This window comes from Protopterus annectens, chromosome 11.part0, assembly GCF_019279795.1.
Source record: "Protopterus annectens isolate FY-2018-M chromosome 11.part0, PAN1.0, whole genome shotgun sequence".
NCBI lineage: Eukaryota > Metazoa > Chordata > Ceratodontiformes > Protopteridae > Protopterus > Protopterus annectens.
In genome coordinates this window covers 1,196,862,375-1,196,886,541 of record NC_056745.1, presented here as the reverse complement: position 1 = coordinate 1,196,886,541, position 24,167 = coordinate 1,196,862,375, and the positions used below count along the sequence as shown (strand labels likewise).

Below are 24,167 nucleotides of genomic sequence, written 5' to 3'. Positions count from 1 at the left end.
GTTAGTGGCAATACTCAACCCCAGACCATACCTCTCAACTGTCCCTGATTTTGACTCAAATTTTAACCCTGCCCCTCTTAATCCCGCCTAAAAGTAGTGACTTTTGGTGGAAAGGTGGTGAATTACACTTAATGAATAATGACAATAATTAAGAGTTATAAACTACTTTTCTTCAAACAATATGTGTTAATTCATATGCTCTGATTCTGTCAATGTTTCAAGTTAATAGCACTAATATTTTAAAAGTGTCCCTGACTGTCCATGATTTTTCCTTGACTTGCTCCTGATTCTGTTGAAATTTGTCCCCAATTGGTTGAGAGGTCTGCCCCAGACAGATAGTTAGTAGATAGAGAGAATATATGTAGTATATATTATATATGATATATCATATTTTATATATATATATATATATATATATATATATATATATATATATATATATATATACATATATATATATATATATATATATATATATATATATATATATAGTTATATTTGAAAAGTGTATACCCATATGCACATAATACAAGTAGGATGAACTGTTTAATAGTAGTACTAGCTGATATAACAGGAGATTTTTTTCTGCTATTCTTTGTATGAGGAAGACAACCCACTGTACGATGGAGTCTGCATAACAGTTTACATTACAATGTACATTGAACAAGATGGAATCTTGTGCAGAGGCCAAAGGAGTACTAAGGGGGAGGCACAGTATATTCTCTCCTAGTAAAGAAACATATGCAAAACACATTTGCAAACTGAATCCAATAATCTAATAATTCATACACAATTATTCTTACGAATATAATATGCACGTCAGAGAAGTATTTTGTTACTATATGGGTGGTATACAATGTATTTTGGACTGCTCTAATAACAGAAAGTGTCAGCATATAGATATAGGATAGTACATGCAGGATTATAAGTTCTATGTATAGGATCAGAAAGTAGGCAGGGAATGTAAACTGCATGCACACTATACATCACATGTGAAATGTGCTTATGGAAGCTAATGAGACAATAAGGCATGCATGCATTGTACAGAGGTCAGGATTGCTAGCACGTGTGTACACATGTTGTGTATGTGAGAATGCATTAATTCTGTGCACCCTGTCTGAGCTGAAGGAAATATACCACTGGATTTCTCCTGTGACTTCCAAATGTTTAGATGTTGTCTGCATTGATGAGTCTTTCTCACTGTCTGTAAAGGATTCACTGTATGCAGACTCTCCAGTAGAATTTTCATATGTAGCTTTTGTATTTCTTCCTTGAATATACATGAAACTTTGCATATAAACTCCATTTAAATGGTTATTTTTAATAGTAATTTGCAGTGGGTTATCAGAATACAGGAAGAACACACTGAAAAATCAGATGGGTGACAATGCTCCATTTCCAACCTTGAGACTTAAAAGTTGGGAATACAAACAGGCTATCTGCAGTTGAGTGAGGGTGCAATTAAGTTTGCATGCACGCATGTGTGTGTGTGTGTGTGTGTGTGTGTGTGTGTGTATGGGGCTTGTGTACTTATAATGGGAGATGCACTGAAATGCTGTATTCTGTGAATTTACTAGGGATTACTGGGTGCAAAGTCAATCATACGTAATGAAACAAAACCTAACTTTTAGATGCATTTATTTTACCAATGTGGGTAGTGAGACAGACAGAAAGAAAAAGATAAGGGGTAGAATGCTGCAGTTTGATAAAAATCAGCTAGAGTAAATAGTTAACTACTGCAAAAGAAATATGAAAACAATTGAGAAAAAAAGACTTGCTCAGCTGTCATGAATGAATGAATAAATTAGTGAAATTAAGAATGAGAAGTTTTTATGACAAATAAATGCACAATTGCAGGATACTAGAATATTTAGCACTGTTATGAAAAGGTAATTGTACCACTTTATTTTCATTTATTGCTGTAATCAACACCGTAAATGTGTTGTTTTTGTCAAATGGTCTACTGTCTGTATAACTGGTGTATTCTGACATCATGTGTCATGTTATCTTGCAGATCTCTACTTCTGATAACTACAGTGAAGGTACAGTTTTCACAACAGCTTAAGCCACATTGTTCAGAAAAATGAGATACCCAGACAGGCGAAATTATGTTGTGGCAAGGCCACTGTACTCTGAAAACAGTTTCAACCAGGAACATGAGAAGGTGCACCGCTACCATACTACATTCATTGATCACTTGGTTGTATTCTTCAGGTAATTTTTTATGTCATATTGTGGGCATATACATATACAGATTTTATATATATATATATATATATATATATATATATATATATATATATATATATATATATATTTTATTTTGAATGTCAGTTTCTTGATTTTTATGTATTCAACATGAAATACCAAACCCGCTGTACTGCTATGCCTGAAAACTCACAAAGCACAAGCACATGAAAACACACACACACACACACACACACACACACACACACACACACACACACATACACACACTAGAGTTAGGCACTTGAAACTCACTCAGATGTCTGCTTCTGAGGGTTAGAGCGTGCTTAGTAATGTGGGGCTATTCAGGTTATTCATCATTCTACAATTATTTCCCATCAGTATTTTTTCTACAAAAATACTAGCTGGAAGATAACTGCCCCTCACGCACTTTAACAAATCTCATTTGATTCACTCTAAGACTACTGCTTACAGAAAATAGTTAATTTGTACAGACAGTGGCTTTAAAGGTACACACACCTGCTTGTCAGAATGTACATATCTGTAGCAAATACTAATGACAGGCACTAATATTCATAGATATAACTTTGAGTCCTACACAAGACCTGCATGCTATGTGTGCAGAGTGCCAACTTGATGAGCAAGATTCATAAAGCTGAGTACTTCTCTGGCAATGCCATTAAACAACAGGCCCAACAAGAGAATCATGGACATTATTTTATGCACAGAGGTGCCTCTGTAGTCTCCTACATCCGCTGCTTCCCCTACATATACACAGTCAAACAGACAAAATCACACATACACATCACACACAGGTAGACATCAACACACTGTCCCACACACACACACACATCAGACACTGACACACTGCCCAAGCTTATATGCACACACACACACACACACACACACACACACACATATGGCTGCGTGCTCGCACACATGCACATGTAGACGCGCACACACACACACACACACACACACACACACACACGCACACACACGCACACACACACACACACACACACACACACACACACACACACACACACACACACACACACACACACACACACACACACACAAGGACCTCCACTGCCATGACAGATGCTGAATCATAAAAGTTTCTGCTCAAGTCACCAAGAGAGCATCTAGCACAGTCACTGCTCCCATTGGCAGAAGCTTGGCTGCATAACTGTGTTGCACAGAGATTCCTCACTAAAAGAATTCAAGGCATAAATAACATGTCCTGTGCAGAGCATTTCAATGCCCTACACCTGTATTCTATCTCCTACAGGCTGTTGAGAGGAGATCTATGTCTGGCATACAGGGCATTGTCAAATCCCTCTCTGTTGTACCAATGCATATCTGTAAAACAAACATCACCAGAATTACCCACTCTAAAGACTTAAACCTTGCCTGTGATATAAATAAGATCTCCTGAAGAGACAGGTATGTATCCCAGAGACTACCCCGTCTCTGGAACAGGATCCCTATCCATGTGAAGCAGAGTTCCTCCATTACCCAATTCAAGTATAACTTGGACAGTTGAATGGAGAACAGGAAATTCGTCCCTGGTTTGGCACCTATGTCTCTAATGGACGAAGACAGCCTGTAAATGGTTGATCTACCAGGCCTCTGCTTGTAAATGTTCATGTCTCTAGCCCCTGCTTACACTTATCAAGGGTATCAGAACTTGTCAGAGATTTGAGATGCATGGCTAGGCTTAAAAACGCCCTTGTGCATGTTAGACTAGTAAACAGCTATGAACCTATGACTAGAACAGGATTGGTTGCATCAGTGCCCTTGTCTGCATCGCAGTGTAAATGAGAAGAGCAGTTACATCCCATGGTGCTTCCTCATTCTGCTGGGATTGCCATTCCAGGGAATGGTGGTGGTGGTGCTTATCTACATTCTGCTAAGTGACCCATCACCATTCCTTGGTGGTCAAGCAGTGTGCTGCATTGTTTGTAGCATCTTGTTTGCCATTACACTCCCATGCCTTCTTTTCCTTACTCCACAGTGTAGTCCACCATTCACTTGCTTATGAATGGTAGACTACACTGTGAATCCCCATTTTTATACCAACTGTGAACTGAGGAGGTCTGTTGGAGCATATGGCATGGTATGTGAGCTTTACTGCATACTAGCCCTATACAACTGAGTACTACGTTTATGACCAGTGTCCAGAGATGTTATAAATTCCTCTTCACTTGATCATCCTAAACGTCTGAGGCCCTAGCAATGCATTTCTCAACCCAGATGGTGAGTAAAGTTAAGTTACAGTAAAATTCAAGACCTGACATCCTTAAAGCATGCCTCATAATGTATTAGGACACATATTTGATAGTTGCCCTAAACCTGATATCTTAAATTTTTAAGTTCCTTAAAACATGCCTCATAATGTATTAGGACATATATTTGATAGTTGCCCGAAACCTGATATCTTAAATTTTTAAGTTCCTTCACGGACCATTATTTGAGTAAATATATCATTGTTTCCGGCTTTGAGTCCTATGACATACATCCTGTCTGCAAGAATGTTTTATAGCATCTGGTCTGTGGTCTTCCAGCAGCACATCTGCCAGCAAAACCTTATAGGGGTGGAGGATTGTAGTCTGTCTGGCAACTACACCTTCATTTCCATTGTCACCTGACCTCTTTCTCTGCTTCAGTCCCCAATCGTATCTCCATTATCTGTCTCTCTGCCCACCTTTCTCTGTTGTTCCAGTAGCTTACCTTACCAGTCTTTTGTAGATGTGAAGATAAAGATCTTGCTTACCATATCATCCTGGTTTTCTGGCTCCTCACTTTTCTTGTTCTCTTGCTCTCTCACCTAACCTCAGGGTGACATTTACTGAACTTCCCAGTATACCTAATAATGGTGTACAGCCATCCTTAATTCCGTAACCAGTTCATTCTTTAGATCTGCCTTGAAAAGATGAACAAATTCTGCCATTTGAATTCTGGTATCTTTTATTACATGTTTTTCTCCCCTTACCACATCCCTTTTCATCCTGCTGTGTGATCTTTGTTTATTTTCCTTTTATCCCCTTGATATCAGTTTTTGGCCATAACGTCTGTTTCATTTCTCCATACGTCTTCATCTCTTCCTATCATTATGGTATCATTCTTGAGCTCACTCTTTTCTTACTGCACACTCACAGTTCCTCAGTATCCATTCTTTCCTCCCAGATTTCTAGAGTCCACCTTGCCTTGTTTCACACTAAGATGAATCGTGTTGTATGGTACTTCCAGACTTTTGTCGTAGGCATTGTGTTTTTTCCATGTTACTCAGATCGGTACCATTGCTGTGGTATGACCACACTCTCCCCTTGGCTGCCTAATCCCTACTGCTCATGGTGTTTCTCTTTGATCTGATGCATTACAGACTGAATACCAAATAAGAAGGACATCATCTTAATAATGAGGGGAGGGTTCTGTTTAAAACATTCCCATAACTGCAGAATAATTATAGAATACATTCATAGGATCATTGGAAGCTTAAGAATAGTGAATCTTACTATCATTATACACTGCCAGTTTCAATCCTAGATTGTACCTCCTCTTTTAAGCAGGACTATGCCAGTCAGGCTCAGGGCAAATTTAAGAATACTCATCCAATTGTGCAGATCGCATTTGAAGGAAGACAGTGTATAGCACTGCTTTGTCCTCAGGGGAAGTCTATTATAGAAGTGAGGGAGACATTGAGTAACAAATATGTCTCTCTACCTTGTTTTATTCATCTGTTGAAGCAGATTGTTTTATGAATTTTGTTGTGGTATTTATGGGACTGTTTGATTTGTTCAGGTACTTGATGTCCTGGAGTACTGGACTACTGATTGCTTGGAATGCAAGGCAAAGTTATCTTGTCAGGAGCCTAAAAGATACCAAAAACAGGGACAATGCTTTTTGCCTTTTCTGGTGGCATAGGGATTTTAAGCCTGTGATCCTTTACTAGGAGCCTCTGGGGTTTTCCCATCTGTTTAATACATCTGGTGAGGGACATCCCAAGTGGGCACTGTATTCTATAACTGGCCTAATAAGTGCTGAATATTAGGCGACAAAAACCTCTTTACATCTGGATGACATTCTCTTGGTGATCAGCTGCACCAAGTAGAAGTATTTCCTGACAACCTTTGCAACATGGTGATCAAAGGAGAAGAAATTATCATCCCAGGTTCTCAGGTCTCTTAACTACATTTTAATTTTGAAGTGGGATATTGTCAATACTGTATGTTGCCAAATGTGACAATGTTGCATTTTTAGCATTTCACTTCAGTCCATTTTCAATACAAAAGGCGTTTAAGTTCTTGCTGGAGGGCTTCTGGTCAGACAGTCAGCGGTTTTGCACATTTTTGCGCATAGCGCAACATCGGGCAGTACCGCCTAATTGGGTTTAAACTATTCCTGGCTCCACAAAGTCTGCTCTTCACTTTTTCCCTTAGAACTGCACTGTCTCTCAAATTAAACACCATATTCTCATTCTAAGACCCCTCACTGGTCCAAATAAATAATTTTACAAGTTAGAACTAATAAACCATAAGCACTACTTACTCTTATACTCTCTACGATTACCTTGTCCCCTATTGGTCCGTTTTAATTCCGTTCCCTATATTACTCTAGCATGTCCAAAGGTCAGTCAATGGTTTCCTCTCCAGTCCAGCTGGTGAATCTGGGAATTTTGAGGCAATGTTACAACTGTCTCATGTACACGGACAACCCTCTCCTCCTCCAAACAGGTTCAAATATATGTGAGAGATGCAACCATATAGCCAAACTGGAGGCTGAGCTCTCTCATCTCAAAACTGGTGTAACCAGTCAGGAGGAGAAGGTAACCTCACACAACACAATTCCAGTATCACATAGTCCCACCACAACAGCGAACCAAACACATAAAAACACAAAAACATACTCGGAGGCTCTAAATAAAAATCTACCTAAGCAACAGAGACCTCCAAAGCAGACATCCAAGCAAACACTACCCCAAAACAAAGCACGCACAACACATAGCACACAAAGTCAGTGTGCCAAGCAGTCACAGCCCTTAAGGCTGAATAACACACCTGATACTCTTGTAATAGGTGACTCTATTATCAGACACACTGACATCCCGCTCACCAGACTGAATAAAGAGAAGTTCACAGTGAGCTGCCTGTCAGGCGCTAGGATCCACCATATAACGCAAGCACTCAGGTCACTCCAAAGCAAATACAAATATGACTCAGTCATTGTACATGCTGGCGTGAATGACCTGAGACGTACCTCCTTCAACTACATGAAAAGAGACATAGAGGAGCTCTCTGATCATGTAGCCCAGGCCGGTATGACCCTGACCTTGAGCAGCATCTTACCCTCACCTAGAATGATGCCACAGTATAAAGACAAAATGATCGATTTTAACAATTGGCTAAAATTTTGGTGTCATTCAAAGGGTATCCAGTGTCTGTCAGCCTGGGATGACATGCTCGACAAGCCACATTGCTTCCCTAGGGACGGCTTGCACCTGTCACCCCTGGGCTTTCGGATATTGGCAAAGGCTCTTGCCACCCCCATAGTGCCTTTTTTAGGCAAGGCTCAAAAGTCAAACCCACCTCCATAGACAGCACAAGGAACAAGAAACTAAGGGTAATGCTGCTAAACGCCAGAAGTCTTAACCTCAAGATGCATGCACTCGAAGCTCTCCTCAGTATGGAGAACATCAATATCTGTGCAGTGACAGAAACCTGGTTCAAGGCTCCAGAGAGCACCCCAGCACTACTAGGTTATACCTCATATCATGCTTTTCGGCCCCAAAACCCGGATCGAACCACAAAAGGAGGGGGGATTTCCATATTTATCAAGGATATCCACATCTCCAGGTTAGTGGCATTGCACAAAGTATCAGAGACCATCCATGTGCAACTGACAGTGGGCAAGACTGCTTTTCAGTTTATAGCATCCTACAGACCACCCTCTCAAAGTCAGGAATCCCACTTAGCTTTCCTGAAAACATTGGAGAACATTAAGATCTCTCCAAACACCATTATATTGGGCGACTTCAACTACCCAAACATAGACTGGGAGCATTACTCAAGCCCCAGCACCTTAGCCCAAAGGTTCCTGGAATTTATAAACTCAAATGCTATGGAACAACTAGTCACCACTCCAAGAGGGGAAAACATACTAGACCTGATCATTACCAACATGGGGACTCTATGCTCCATACCAGAAGTATATCCCTCATTGGTAAGATCAGACCATAAATTAATTTCACTGGATATCCACATCCCGACCCCACCCCCAGCCCAGAAAACCACAGTGAAAAACTTCTCAAAAGCAAACTTCACACTTCTGAAAACCAAAGTGGAATCCTTCAAGGCCCCAGGGCCAGTGGAAACTACGGCCCAAACTGCAGAATCCTATATAAACGCATTCTACGGACATCTCCAGGAATGCATGGATCATGCTATCCCAAACAAAATCAAGACCCAATCATCCAAAGGCAGGCGTCCAGTCTGGTGGACCCCAGCCATAAATAAACTGTACAGCAGAAGGAGGAAGCTACTACATGATAGAGCAAAATCCCTAAAAGGGAAGACATCTCTGATCAGTACTAGCAAAAAATTACGATCCCTCTTAAAATCCTCCAAGGCCAGCTTCGAGAGAAAAATTGCACAGGACACTAAAGACAATCATAAGGATTTTTTCAGTTATGTTAGGAACCTGGGATGCAACTCTCAGACTTGTTCTGAGTTGATTCTAAGCGACAAAAAATACTCTGAACCCACAGACATCGCCAATATCCTGGCAGACAGGTTCAGTGCAAACTTCTCCCCCCCCCCAAAAGAGCAAGTATCTATCCCAGCAGAGTGCAGCCTCCCAAACATCTCTGATGCTCAGGTGAAGGCCGCCCTCTCCAAAGCAAAAAACACTGCTTCCATGGGACCAGATGGTGTCCCGGGTTGCGTCCTACATGAACTCCAAGAAGAACTAATCCCACAAGTAAAACTGCTGTACAATCTCAGCCTCACTACAGGATATGCACCCAAAGAATGGCGTACAGCAACAGTGGCCCCACTCCACAAAGGTGGCGCTTCTACAGGCCCTGGAAACTATCGCCCCATAAGCCTGACTAGCCTAGTCTGCAAGGCTATGGAGAGGATCATCATGGAACTCATAAACAAAGACATTGGGGACCTACAGACACTAGATCCTACGTCAAGGGCAGATCCTGCCTTCTGAATCTGGTTGACTTCTTCGAAAAAGTCACCAAGGCCATAGATGAAGGGAAGGTAGTCCACACAGCCTATCTGGACCTCGCAAAGGCATTTGACACAATACCCCACTCGGGCATCATGGATAAGCTATCCAGCCTAAATATAAACCCCTATGTCACAAGATGGGTCGCAAACTGGCTCAAAGACAGTACCCACAGAGTCAGAGTTGCTGGAGCTATGTCAGACTCGAAACCAGTCACAAGTGGCGTCCCACAAGGTTCTGTCCTGGGACCTCTCTTGTTCGGTATTTACTTTTCTGAGGTACAGGCCAACGTGGGAGGACTATGGCTCACCAAGTTCGCAGATGACTGCAAACTGGGCACCATAATCGACTCTCCAGCTGACACAAACATCCTTCAAAAAGGTCTTGCAGAGACAGATAACTGGTGCCAGAGCCATGGTCTAAAGCTAAATGCCAAAAAGTGTATAGTCATACCCTTTGGCAAAACAATGTACAAATTACCACATAGGTGGTAACCCATTAAGTACAGAGAAAGTAATTAGGGATCTGGGGACCCAAGTTGATAGCAATCTCTCCTTTGACAACCACATTGCCAAAGTGGTTAGAAAGACCTTCTACATAGCCCACCTAATCATGAAAGGATTCACATCTAGATCAAGAGAGGTAATCGTGCCCCTTTATTCATCCCACTTCAGGCCCATCATAGAATATAATGCCCCCTTTAGGATGTACCTTACCTGACACCTGCAGCAATTAGAAAGACCCCAAAAGTACCTCACCAGGAGGATCAAGGGACTCAAACAGATGCCATATGCTGCTCGGTTAAAAAAACTCCAGCTCTACTCAGTTGCATACCGCCTATTTCGAGGCGATCTATGCCTGACATATAAAGCCATGTCAAACCCAGAATTAATGGACATGCTCCACCTCAGTAAATCTAAATCCCTTAGAGCTCGAGGGACTTGAACCTCAGCACAGAAATAAATAGAACATGTTGGAGGGACAGATTCATAACCCAGAGGCTCCCTGGAATAGAATTCCAATTCATGTTAGGCAGAGCACCTCACTGACTCTCTTCAAGAAGAATCTTGATGAGTGGATGGGGGATCATAGGTTTGTCCCGGGGATTACTTCCGTGTCACTATTAGACTGAGGCACAGTAAACTAAACTTTAAAAAGGGCACAGTATACTCAAATCAAGGGGTGGTGTAAGCCAAACACAATCGGGCTAGGCTTATAAATGCCCCAGGACAGATAGCCTAGTATGAACCTATGAACCTATGATTTCCCATGTTAGAGGTGAGAATACTCACCACTGTGTTAACAAGGAAGATAGGCTGGAGAGGAACACTAGAGAAGCTATTTAAATAAAATATACTAGTGATATGAGTTAACATTTTTAAAGATTTTCACTTCACTTCTAAACATGTTGTCTTTTCCCTCTCCAATGTTTCACCTCTGAAGCCCCTGCTTAATGTTCTCAAGGGTACTAGAACTTCTCAGAGATATTGGGATGTATGGCTTGGCTTAAAAAAGCCCTTGGGTTGTTAGCCTAGTAAACACCTATGAACCTATTGCAACACTCTTCTTAAGGCTTCTACTGTATTAGACTGAAAAGTGACCATTTGAAGACTACTTCAGTGACCACAACTGAGTGAAACACTAGAACAGTCCTCACCACAAAGGAAGAAGAGTTCTGTTGCTCTCCTAAAATATGGGACAAACTCCTCAAACTTAATATGTAATTTCCCATTTGCACTACATCATGGAATGGAGAAACTCCATTAACAGTGTGTATCAGTCTCAAAACATCATTGTTTTCTCTAACAACATTTAGTAGGCAATTTCTGTGACTTATTTCCCAGAAAACAGGGCACTCCTACTAAAGAGTTCATGCTACACACACACACACACACACACACACACACACACACACACACACACACACACACACACACACACACACACACACACTCTGCCATGGCATGGAATTAAGCAGCAGAGCAATCGCCAACAGAGAAAATATGACACACTGATCAAACCAGAGACTTTCAAGGCTGAATATATGAATATATGAAAACATGACTACATGAACATGTGAATATGCAAACAGATGAAAACCTAATTTGTCTCACACAAATGGTGAGCTATTAAACATTCTTAAACAGTGTATATCGCATTTCTGACTTTTGGAAGAGTATACATTTTACACACTTTGAGTGTTCAATGTTTAGATACAGAGTGGTTCTATAGAGCCTTTGTATTGGAAAGAATTATTAAACAAATACTGCATTGCCATTTAGAAAATGAGGTCCATCAATCTGAACATTTTCATAAAGATAGCTTCTTCTCTTTCCAGTGATCCTTTCAAAAAAAGCACAACTTGGCATCTAGATATTTTATATACTGTAAGATGCTTTACATAGTATTGACAACATTTTAAATGCACTTGCAGTTTATGTTAACTAGAAATCTGTACTAATATCATTCATAGCCAACATAGCTCTTCAAACCTGGTGGTTTTCTAGCTCTGAGATATATGTGTATACAATTTACAGTCATTTTAAGCAGCTTCTTGGGACACAAAGCCATCATAATCCAATGGTACAAACCTATGTTGGGATACATTTTCCAGAAAATGAATAGTTTTAATTATCCCTTGTCTGTCTCTAAATTCAGTAATCTTATTTTGGCAATTTGATATGGTGTAGAAGAACAATGTAGCCCAAATTCATTCATTATTATGTATTTTAAGAAAACATAGTCATCTACGTTCTGTGACACACAAGTTTTTCAGATACAATCAAAGCAACTTTTTATGCTGTCTTTGACCTTAGTGTTAGTGGATTTCACAATATTATGTGATTTAACATGTTTTAAATCTAAGTCTTGTTTTCATGGAATTGACATGGCATATGACATTTTGGAGACAGAGCCCAGTGTTTTTACACAGCAACCCTGGTTTGATTAGCTGGCTGCACTCTGGAGGAGTTGGAGTGGAACAAAGAGGAATGAGGATGCTGCGCCTCCTTGCTATTCTCATGGAAAGGAGTTGGGATCTCATGTCTGGGATGCAGCCTTACCAGGGGAGACAAGAGACCACACAGAAGGCCTGTCTCAAGGGGGCATAGGACCTTTGAGGTCTGTCTTACTCCTGAAAGTGGGTGACACTCCTCACAGTGGCACACTGCATGTCTGTCTCTTGGATGCCATTGGATACAAACAGGACAACATAGCTCCATAGTGAAAAATTATCATTCCCTATGGATGACAACCCTGCTCCTAGAATGCCAAGGAGTGTATCATATAACTTATTTGTTTGCAGTTAAAAGCATTCTCTAGAGTCTCCTTGTTCCTTTATCTGTTTAAAACTTTCATTTAAAGGCTTGCTGCTGCTTTTCTGCTGTGATAAACATCTCTGCAGTTTTTTTTCCACCTAAGTAGTGTGGGTAGTTGTAGCATTATCCATATTCAGGCTTGTGTTTTAGGCCTAGTTGTTTGTTTGTTGAGGCTGTGTGCCTGAGCACATGTTCCAGGCCATCTTAGTTTAGCCAAAGCCATTCTTTCATTTCAGTCAGAGGGGAGTGTTTATGGTCATTGGCTGATTGGGGTTACATGGACTATGGCTTGGAGTAAGCACCTCATTGGATCTTTCAAGCTTTTTTAAAGTTGTTTCAGGTTTCAACTTTCTGTTACTTAAGAAGTTAACTGGTGAGTGTTTCTATCATTTCACACTGAGCTAATCAGAGGAAGGGCACTGAGCAAAACCTGATCTGTGATATATAACATTAAGTATAATGTTTTTTGCTTATTTTTATGAGTTATTTATAGCACTTTTATTGTCTGCTGCGTACTTTTCTAGCTAGTTTCACTGTGTGTGAGGTATTAACTGGAAATTTTCTACATTTATTAAGCACCTGTTTGGGTTTGTTTGTTCTGATTTTTGTCTCCCACCCTGCCTCCCTCTTGGTATCCTGTTCTTATACTTGGTGGCATTGCAGTTGCCCACCCCTACTGTAAATATTATCTGGGTCACTCCTCCCAGTTTAGTGTCATTACCTCATTCTACCTAATACAGGGAGAATATCTGAGAAGGCCAACCCACTTAGTTCTTAACCCTGAGTCATCTTCTGCTCCTCGTTACTCCCTTTCCACTTTACAAAAAAAAATTCTAAGCTTGTTTCCTGCCTTCCTGTAAGTAGACTAGTCCAGATACAGATTTGCTTTATCCAGGACTGTTTGTAAGCTTCTGAGCCCCTGCTGCTTAGGTAGGGTTAAACTATTCCCGGTGCCATAAAGTCTGCTCTTCAAATTTTCCCTTAGAACTAGCGAGTTTTTTAGTTTTAGCACTCAAATCTGTTTCTTTGAGCTCAGCACTTGCTCAGAACTCATTGTAAGCACTAAATAAGCTACAAATTACTACAGTACTCAACTTTCCTCACTTGTCTAGAGGAAAACAGGTTTTAGTACTTAATAAATAAGCACCTATCCAGGCATGTCTAAAGGTTAGCTCCCGGTGTTTTCTCCTGTCTACCTGATGAATCTGGTTACTTGGGGCAATACAGAAATTGCCTCATGTACACAGACAACCCTCTCCTCCTTCCACCCAACACTACAACCTGTGAGAGATGCACTTATATAGCCAAACTGGAAGCAAAGCTCTCTTCACCCAAGACTGGACTAGACAGTCAAGAGGAGAGGGTAAACACTTGCACCACACCACACTCATCACATAGTCCCTCAAAACCTATACCACCAAAACACACACATAGAAACACAAAACACACACCTACATTCATGGAGGCTCTCAATAAAAATCTGCCCAAGCAACAGGGACCTCCAAAGCAAAAACACAAGCAACCTCCACTCCCCTACACAACCCAAATGACACATAGCTCAAAAACTCAGTGTGCCACTCAACTACAGGCCATAAGGCATAACAACGTACCCACTCTAGTCATAGGTGACTCTATAGTCAGGCACACTGATGTTCCACTCACCAGGCTAAGCAAGGACAAAGTTACTGTCAGCTGCCTGTCGGGTGCCAGGATCCACCACATAACGCACTCAGGTCACTTCACAAGTACAAATATGACTCTGTCATTGCCCATGTTGGTGTGAATGATCTGAGACATACCTCCCTGGACTACATGCAAAGAGACATGAAGGAGCTGTCCGATCTTGTAGCCCTATCAGGCATGACCCTAGCCCTGAGTAGCATCCTGTCATCACCCAGAATGATACCGCAGTACAAGGACAAAATGATTGACTTCAACAATTGGCTAAGCTACTGGTGTCATTCTAAGGGGATCCAGTATCTGTCTGCCTGGGATAACATGATCAACAGAACATGATGCTTTGCCAGAGATGGCCTGCATCTGTCGCCCTTGGGATTCCGGATACTGGCTAAGGCTCTTGCCACCCCTAGTGCCTTTTTTTAGGCAAGGTTCAAATGACAAACTCACCACCATAACAGGTACGAGCAGGCAATGCTACTCAATGCTAGAAGTCTAAGCCTCAAAATGCACTCACTTGAGGAACTCCTTAAAATGGAGAACATCAACATCTGTGCAGTGACAGTGACCTGGTTCAAAGCTCCAGAGAGCACCACTGCATTACCAGGCTATAATTCATACCACACCTTTTGGCCACCTAACCTAGACCGAAACACTAAAGGCGAAGGCATGTCCATATTCATTAAGGAGATCCACATCTCCAGGGTAGTTGCCCAGCGTAATGCATCCGAGATTATCCAAGTGCAACTAACTCTGAGCAATGGAAATAGCGATAGGCTAGCAATTAAAGTATGTAGTAGCCTTTTGGAAGTAAGTCATTGTTCTTGAAAGCAACTGAAAAGTGATCCACTTCTCATTGCAGTTTACAAGCGATGCATGCTGACACACCTCCATGCAACCTCTGTCTTAGAGAATATGAGATCTACAAATAACCTTTGCAATGTGATGGACCTCAATGAAAAAGATCGTAAATAGGGATTCAACCTAATAGTTGAATAACATCAAATTATTTATTAAATACTAAATTCACTAAATGTTTTGCCTATCCCATGTTAAAGTAAACATGCAAAGACAAACTGTGCCTCGATGAGTGCTATTTCTTGAGTGCATAAGAAATACCAGCAATGTAATGGAAATTCGATTGGTTAAGAGAAGGAATAAGTAGCCTTGATTGGCCACTATTCTGATTGGTGAATTGTGACAAAAGAAACTGATGAATGGTTAAAATGTTCTCAATCCATCTTTGGAGGATGACAAACACAAAAAGTAGATGGCTGGCCCTAAATTTCTTAGGTTGGAAAACTATAAGGTTAAGAAGTAAAGGACAATAATTGAATTTATAGAAGAATAAATGATTAATATGCTTGTGCCTTGATCAGCACCGCAAGCGCACAAGGAACAACTTAAATATAGTATGCATTTGATTGGCAAAAAGAAGGAAAAAGTGGCCCTGATTGGATACCCTTTTGATTGGAGAACGGCACTGACAGAGTTTGATGAATGGCTAAAATGCTCCCGTTCCATCATTGGAGAATGGCCTTCATAGGAAGTAGATGATTCATCACTATTCTGATGAATTGTGCTAAAAGAACCTGATGAATGGTTTAAATGTCCTTGTTTTATCTTTGGAGGATGATAAGCACAAAAAGTAGATGACTGGCTATAAATTTCTTAGGCTGAACACCATAAGGTTGAGAAATAAAGGATAGTAGTTGAATTTAGAGAAGAACAAATGATTAATACGCTAGTGCCTTGATCAGCGCCATAAGTGCATAAGAAACGACTTAAATATAATATGTGTCTGGCGGTATGGCAGAAAGAAGGAAAAAGTGGCCCTGATTGGATACTATTTTGGTTGGAGAATGGCACCGACAGAGTCTGATGAATGGATAAAATGCTTTTGCTTCACCATAGGAGAATGGCCTTCATAGGAAGTAGATGATTGGTTACAATCTTTCCAGTTTATTTAAATATGCATAAATAATGTACAGAGAATATTAAGTGGCATGGGCGATTAAATAATTTTTATATTCCTGTCTCACAGGATAAGAGTAAGAATTATCTTCTGCTGGTATTTTATTACCAACAAGCAGTTTTGTATGCCATGCTACGAGACATTTTTAAAAGTTAAGAGGAAAAGATGGGATATTTTTTAAGTTAAGAGGAAAAGATGGGATACCTTGACAATTCAATTGACCCAGAAGCACACAAAATATGACTTTTTATTGGATATTAAGGATAGATTCCGACCAAGTTTAAATACAAGAGGAGCATACTGGACTTATATGATCTGATGAAGGCTGGTAAGCCAAAAGCGATTATCAGAAGATTTATATGCTCCACCTTGCTAAGTTTTATTTAAGTTTTATTGAAGATTAAATTTTGTTTTGCTTTTAAATCTGTTTTGGTGTGCTGTGGTGGAACCAGAGATATTTTTCAATTTATTTCTGCCTTTATACTCGGCACCTTCAGTAGTGCAGCTGCGTTCTGTTTTAACACCCTAATAATGGGCGATTTCAACTACCTTACCATTAACTGGGAAAACTACTCATGTATCAACTCTTTTGTTCAATGTTTTCTGGAATTCATAAATTCCAATGCCTTGGATCAACTTATTCACACCCTCACCAGGGGCAGCAATATCCCAGACCTGGTCATTGCCAACATGTGCAACCAGTGTTCCACACCAGAGGTCAATTCCTCATTGGTCAGATTCAACCACAAGCTAATCACCCTAGACATCCACATCCTGCCCCCACCCCCCATTAGGAAAACCACTGTAAAAAGTTTCTCCAACGCCGATTTCACACTTCTTAAGACAGAAGTGGCAAACTTCATGACACCCATGCAGATGGACAATAGAGATACAACTACTGAATCCTACAAAAATGCACTTTATAAGCACTTACATGAGTGCATGGATCATGCAATCCCTAACAGAACCAAGATGCTATCCTCCAAAAAAAGGAAGTGAATCTAGTGGTCCCCTGCCATAAACAAACTCTACAACAGAAGAAAGAAACTGTTGCAAAAAAGAGTAAAATCCCATGATTGGAGGAACTCCCTCGTCAGCCTCAGTAAGAAGCTGAGATCCCTCATAAAATCCTCCAAAGCTAGTTACAAAAACAAAATCGCCACTGATTCTAAAGACAACCACAAAGCATTCTATAGCTATGTCAAGAATCTCAATAGCAACACTCAGATCTGCTCTGAGTTACAGTACAATGACACTAAATATACAGAAACAACTGATATTGCCAACATCCTGGCAGATAGGTTCAGTGCTAACTTTACCCCCATCTCACCATCTAAAGGGCCCATCTCTATACTGGAAGAATGCAAAGTTCCTGTAATCATGGCCGCACAGGTAAAAAACACACTCTCCAAAGCCAAGAACACAGCATCCATGGGACCTGACAACATCCCAGGCTGTGTTCTACATGAACTACAGAATGAGCTAGCACCCCACCTAAGTACAATGTTTAGTCATAGCCTCACCTCAGGCTTTGTGCCCAGTGCATGGTGCACATTGACGGTTATCCCACTCCACAAAGGGGGAGCCACCACGGACCCTGGGAGCTACTGCCCCATTAGCCTGATGAGCCTGGTCTACATGGCTATGGAATGTATCATCATGGAACTTATAAACAATGACATTGGTAATCTCCAAACTCTGGAGCCCACCCAGTTTGGGTTTGTAAAAGGCAGATCTTGTCTCTTAAACCTGATAGACTTCTTTGAAGTGGTCAGCAAAGCCGTAGATGAGGGTAAGGTTGTTCACACAGCCTATCTAGATCTCGCCAAGGCTTTTGACACCATCCCCCACTCTGGGATTTTAGATAAACTAACTAAACTAGGTATAAATCCCTATGTCACAAGATGGGTTGCCAACTGGCTCACTGACAGAACCCACACTGTGAAAGTAGCAGACTCCAAATCTGACTTCAGGCCAGTGACAAGTGGAGTACCACAGGGTTCAGTCCTGGATCCTCTCCTGTTTGGTATCTACTTCTCAGAAGTACAGGCTAACACAGAAGGTCTTTGGCTAACAAAGTTCGCAGATGACTGCAAACTAGGAGCCATAATTGAAACTCCTAACGATGTGGACATCCTACAAAAGGGCCTCACTAAGACAGATACCTGGTGTCAAAGCCATGGCCTCAAGCTCAATGCCAAAAAGTGCATTGTCATCCTTTCTGGTAAAAACTCTGTGCCCATGAACTACTACATAGGTGGTAGTCTACTTAACACTAAAAGTGTGATAAGAGACCTTGGGACACGTGGACAGTAGTCTCTCCTTTGATAATCACATTGCCACAGTAGTCAGGAAATCCTTCTACATGGCACACTTCATCACAAAAGGTTTCTCATCCAGGAAAAAAGAGGTCATTGTTCCCCTCTACTCATCACTCATTAGACCCATTATAGAGTACAATGCCCCTTTTGGTATGTACCTCACAAGACATCTACAACAACTAGAAAGGCCACAGAAATATCTCACAAAGAGGATTACCGGCCTCAAACAGATGTCCTACACAGACCGTCTCAAAAAACTCCAGCTTTACTCCGTCACATATCACCTACTCAGAGGTGATCTCTGCCTAACATACAAAGCTATGTCAAACCCAGAGCTGTTGCACCTGCTCCATTTAAAGAAATCCCAATCCCTCCAAGCTACACGCTCTAGAGACCTAAACCTTGTCACCACAATAAACAGAACATGCTGGAGGGATAGATTCCTGTCCCAGAGACTTCCCATACTCTGGAACAAACTACCTATCTATCTCACACAAAGCTCCTCATTAGTACTCTTCAAGAAAAATCTTAATGATTGGATGGTAGATAGGAAATTCACCCCAGGGATCACTTCTGTGGCTCTGCTCGATAGGCGCACAGGAAAATAATTTTCTTGGCTAGCGAAAGCCAGGGTACCTTTGTGGCTAGGCTTATATAGGCCCTAGGGCCAATAGCCTAATACCTACTTATGAACCTATGAACCTATGAATGCCTAGTTCTCATTGCTAGGAGAAATAAGTGGCAGAGAGATGTTCATTGTTCAGAGGGGGGATGAAGAAGGTAAAAATAGTGTTTCCATAGAATTCCTTACAGGGGTGTTTTTCGTATGGCTTGCTCACGTGCATCTCTTAACTAACATAGTTGCTTCTGGCTATAGTAGAGCTGCTGTTTTTTGCTTGAATCCTAAGCACTAAAAAAAATCATGGAACTCCTCAGAAACTCATATACCTCTTAAAATACTGGACTAATCTAAAAATCAAATTCCTAATGTTACACAACAAAAATACATAGGATTGACACTGCACCCCTACCTCTAATTTCAAATAACAGAAAGATATCTCAGTCCAAAAATTGATCACGCAATTAAAATCATGCTACAGTATATGTGCTGTCTATGCTCAGAGGTAAGGCTTGCTATAATCAAAATGTTTTAATACCCAAACTGGAGTATAGCCTCCCAGTTATTGCGCTATATTTTCTCTCACACTTTGCAAACATCTGCCAACAAAATAATTAGGGGTGCCTTCCTGGCAGCTGTAAATACCCATCCCTGCCATTTGCTACAAAGGTCGAAATGGTTAGCCATCAGTTGCAGAGTTTTACTAAATACTCTGCTATTTAAAAAAAATAAGTGTTAAATACTGCCCGCCACTACAACATACACAGGTTCATAGGTAGTTACTAGGCAGGTAGTCCAGGCCATTTGCCCCAAAGCACTGTCTGGTTAAGTGACTTGCTCGATGTCACTCACTGGGTAAATAGAGGCTGAGTGAATCAAGCCACTTATGACAGGAAACAGTTCATTAATAGTTTATAGCCTTTGTGCTAACTGCCAAAACATTCAAACAAAAATTATTTTCTGAGATCCTACTCAGACGATAACTTAGAACTACTGAGAACTCCATTTGGATTAGTTACTGGAGAAATGTCTTTCCGTAAAATTGTACCAGCATCTTGGAGTAAAATCCCAAACAAGGTCATACATGAAACAAACACCCTATCTTTCAAAACCAAAATGGAACAAGCACTCATAAAAGAACAGAAATGCCAGTGTCTCACATGCAACAAACATATATTACACAGCCAAGACAACAATTTGCCTCCTCTCTTCTTAATGTCATACTGTCTCTGCAATACAAAGTAATAATACACAGTAGAAATGATTAATGTAAATATGAATGTATTACAACATTGACAATGTATACTAACAGTACTAACTCTATAGAAGTAACCAAAACTATGTTCTAAGCATGTTTCCTACCTTTCCTGTAACTAGTCTAGTCCAGATACAGACTTGCTGTATCCAGGACTGTTGGTAAGATTCTGACCCCCCCAAGCCTTTCTGTGTTGGAGGGAAGCCTTCTAGCTTATCAGTGGGAGTGGTAAGCACTAGGTAGCCTATCTACCAGAAGAGGAGTTGGTTTTGGCCTAGAAATTGTAGTTTATTGGCCATTTGGGCAGTTTTTCCATATCTTTAAACTTTCTGGTTTAAAAGGCCGTGTTTGCGTTTGTTCCCTGCCTTTCCTGTAACTAGTCTAGTCCAAGTACAGATTTGCTGTATCCAGGACTCTTTGTAAGCTTCTGAGCCCCCAAAGCCTGTCCGTTTTGGAGGGAAGCCTTCTAACTTATCAGTGGGAGTGGTAAGTACTAGGTAGCCTATCTACCACAAGAGGAGTGTTTTTGTTGGCCCAGAAATTGTAGTTTATTGACCCTTTGGGCAGTTTTTCCATCTCTTTCAACTTTCTGGTTTAAAAGCCCACATTTGCACTTGTTTCCTACCTTTCCTGTAACTAGTCTAGTCCAGATACAGATTTGCTGTATCCAGGACTGCTGGTAAGCTTCAGAGCCCCCCAAACCTTTCTGTGTTGGAGGGAAGCCTTCTAGCTTATTGGTGGGAGTGGTAAGCACTAGGTAGCCTCTCTACAACAAGAGGAGTGGTTTGTGGCCCAGAAATTGTAGTTTATTGGCCATTTGGGTAGTTTTCCATCTCGTTCAAAATTCTGGTTTAAAAGACTGCGTTTGCACTTGTTTCCCACCTTTCCTGTAACTAGTCTAGTCCAGATACAGATTTGCTGTATCCAGGACTGTTGGTAAGCTTCTGAGCCCCCCAAACCTTTTTGTGTTGGAGGGAAGCCTTCTAGCTTATTGGTGGGAGTGGTAAGCACTAGGTAGCCTCTCTACCACAAGAGGAGTGGTTTGTGACCCAGAAATTGTAGTTTATTGGCCATTTGGGTAGTTTTCTGTCTCTTTCAACATTCTGGTTTAAAAGACTGCGTTTGCGCTTGTTTCCCACCTTTCCTGTAACTAGTCTTGTCCAGGTACAGATTTGCTGTATCCAGGACTGAGTGTAAGCTTCTGAGCCCCCAAGCCTTTCTGTGTTGGAGGGAAGCCTTCTAGCATGTCAGTGGGAGTTGTAAGTACTAGGTAGCCTATCTATCTCAAGAGGAGTGGTTCCTGGTCCGGAAATTGTAGCTTATTGGCCATTTGGGCAGTTTTTTCCATCTCTTTCAACTTTCTCGTTTAAAAGCCCGCATTTGTACTTGTTTCCCACCTTTCCTGTAACTAGTCTAGTCCAGATACAGATTTGCTGTATCCAGGACTGGTGGTAAACTTCTAAGCCCCCCCCTCTGAGCCTTTCTGTTTTGGAGGGAAGCCTTCTAGCTTATCAGTGGGAATGGTAAGCACTAGGTTGCCTATCTACCACATGAGGAGTGGTTTCTGACCCAGAAATTGTAGTTTATTGGCTGCTTGGGCAGTTTTTCCATCTCTTTCAACCTTCTGGTTTAAAAGCCCATGTTTACGCTTGTTCCTCACCTTTTTTGTAACTAGTGTAGACCTGGTACATATTTGCTGTATCCAGGACTGTTTGCAAGCTTCTGAGCTCCCCAAGCCTTTCTGTGTTGGAGGGAAGCCTTCTAGCTTATCAGTGGAAGTGGTAAGCACTAGGTAGCCTATCTACCACAAGAGGAGTGTTTTTTGGCCCAGAAATTGTAGTTTATTGACCATATGGGCAGTTTTTCCATCTCTTTCAACTTTCTGGTTTAAAAGCTCACATCTGCGCTTATGCTTGTTTCCCACTTTTCCTGTAACTAATCTAGTCCAGATACAGATTTGCTGTATCTAGGACTGTTTGTAAGCTTCTGAGCAGTACCAAAGTCTGCTCTTCAATTTTTTGCTTAGATCTGCTAGTTCTCTCCTGTCCTGCACTTTTACTAGCTTGTTAGTTTAGCACCTTATCAGATTTTTGTAGCAATTATTGTAGTACACAAAAGTGCTACCAGCACTAAACATTCTACAAGGAAACAGCACCAGTACTTATTAATGCCCACCCCTCCAGGCATGTCTAAAGGTCAGTTTCCTGTGCTTTCTCCTATTAACTTGGTGAACTTGGGCATCCTGAGGCAATGTACCAACTGCCTCATGTACACTGACAACCCACTCCTCTTACCTTCCAACACTCAGACTTGTGAGAGATGCACTTATATATCCAAATTGGAAGCCAAGCACTCTCCAGCCAAGACCGGAATAGCTGGTCAAGAGGAGAAGGTCAACACTTGCACCACACCACATGGAACACATAGCCCTCCAGAACACACACCAGCATTGCCTTCTCATAAAAACACAAACCACACACCCACCTTTGTGGAGGCTCTCAATAAAAATCTAACCAAACAGCAGAGACCTCCATGGCAGAAACGCACTCGACCACCACAACACAACACTAATCATGAGACACATAACTCTCCTAAACAGTGTGCCACTCAACCAAAGCCCCTGAGGCAAAACAGCATGCCCAACACACTACTCATAGGTGACTTGATAGTGAGGCAGACTGATGTCCCACTAACTAGGCTGAATAAGGAGAAAGTAACAGTCAGCTGCCTGTCAGGCACCAGGATCTGCCACATAACACACGCACTCAGGTCCCTCAACAACAGGTACAAATATGACTCTGTCATTGTACATGTGGGTGTGAATGACCTGAAACGTACCTCCCTGGACAACATGAAAAGAGCCATGGAGGAGCTCTCAGATTATGTAGCCCAGACGGGTATGATGCCAGCCCTGAGCAGCATACTACCATCACCCAGAATGATACCATAGTACAAGCAGAAAATGATTGATTTCAACAATTGGCTAAGTTTCTGGTGTCATTCTAAGGGGATCCAGTATCTGTCTGCCTGGGATGACATGATTGACAGACCTCGATGCTTTGCCAGAGATGGCTTGCATCTGTCACCTCTGCACTTCTGGATACTGCCAAGGCTCTTGCCATCCCATAGTTCCTTTTTTTAGGCGGTGTTCCAAAGACCAAATTACTGCTATAACAGCTACAAACAAATCTAATTAGAGGGTCATGCTGCTCAATGCTAGAAGTCTAAATCTCAAAATGCACTTGTTCGAAGTACCCCTTACAATGGAGAACATCGATATTTGTGCTGTTACAGAGACCTGGTTCAAGGCAGCAGAAAGCACCCCTGCACTACCAGGATGCAACTCATTCTACACCTTTCAGCCCCAGAACTTGGACCGAAGCTCCAAAGGTGGTGGTGTTTCCATATTCATAAAAGATGTGCACACCTCCAGACTGGTAGCCCAACATAATGCATCTGAGATACTTCAGGTGCAGCCAGCACTGGGTAAGACAGCGATTCAGGTCATAGCCTGCTATAAGTTCCCAACCATGTCCCAAGATTCCCACTCCACATT

At 41.4% G+C, this 24,167-nt stretch overlaps 1 protein-coding gene across 1 annotated transcript in view; it reads left to right on the top strand.

The window, feature by feature from the left end:
• Positions 1-2,083: 2,083 nt before the first annotated feature.
• Positions 2,084-24,167, top strand: part of LOC122815042 (chloride anion exchanger-like) — a 359,777-nt gene continuing 337,693 nt past the window's right edge. The window contains exon 1 of the mRNA XM_044087290.1: positions 2,084-2,214. Within this exon, the coding sequence (XP_043943225.1) occupies positions 2,084-2,214 (131 nt within the window). The remainder of the gene's footprint in view (positions 2,215-24,167) is intronic.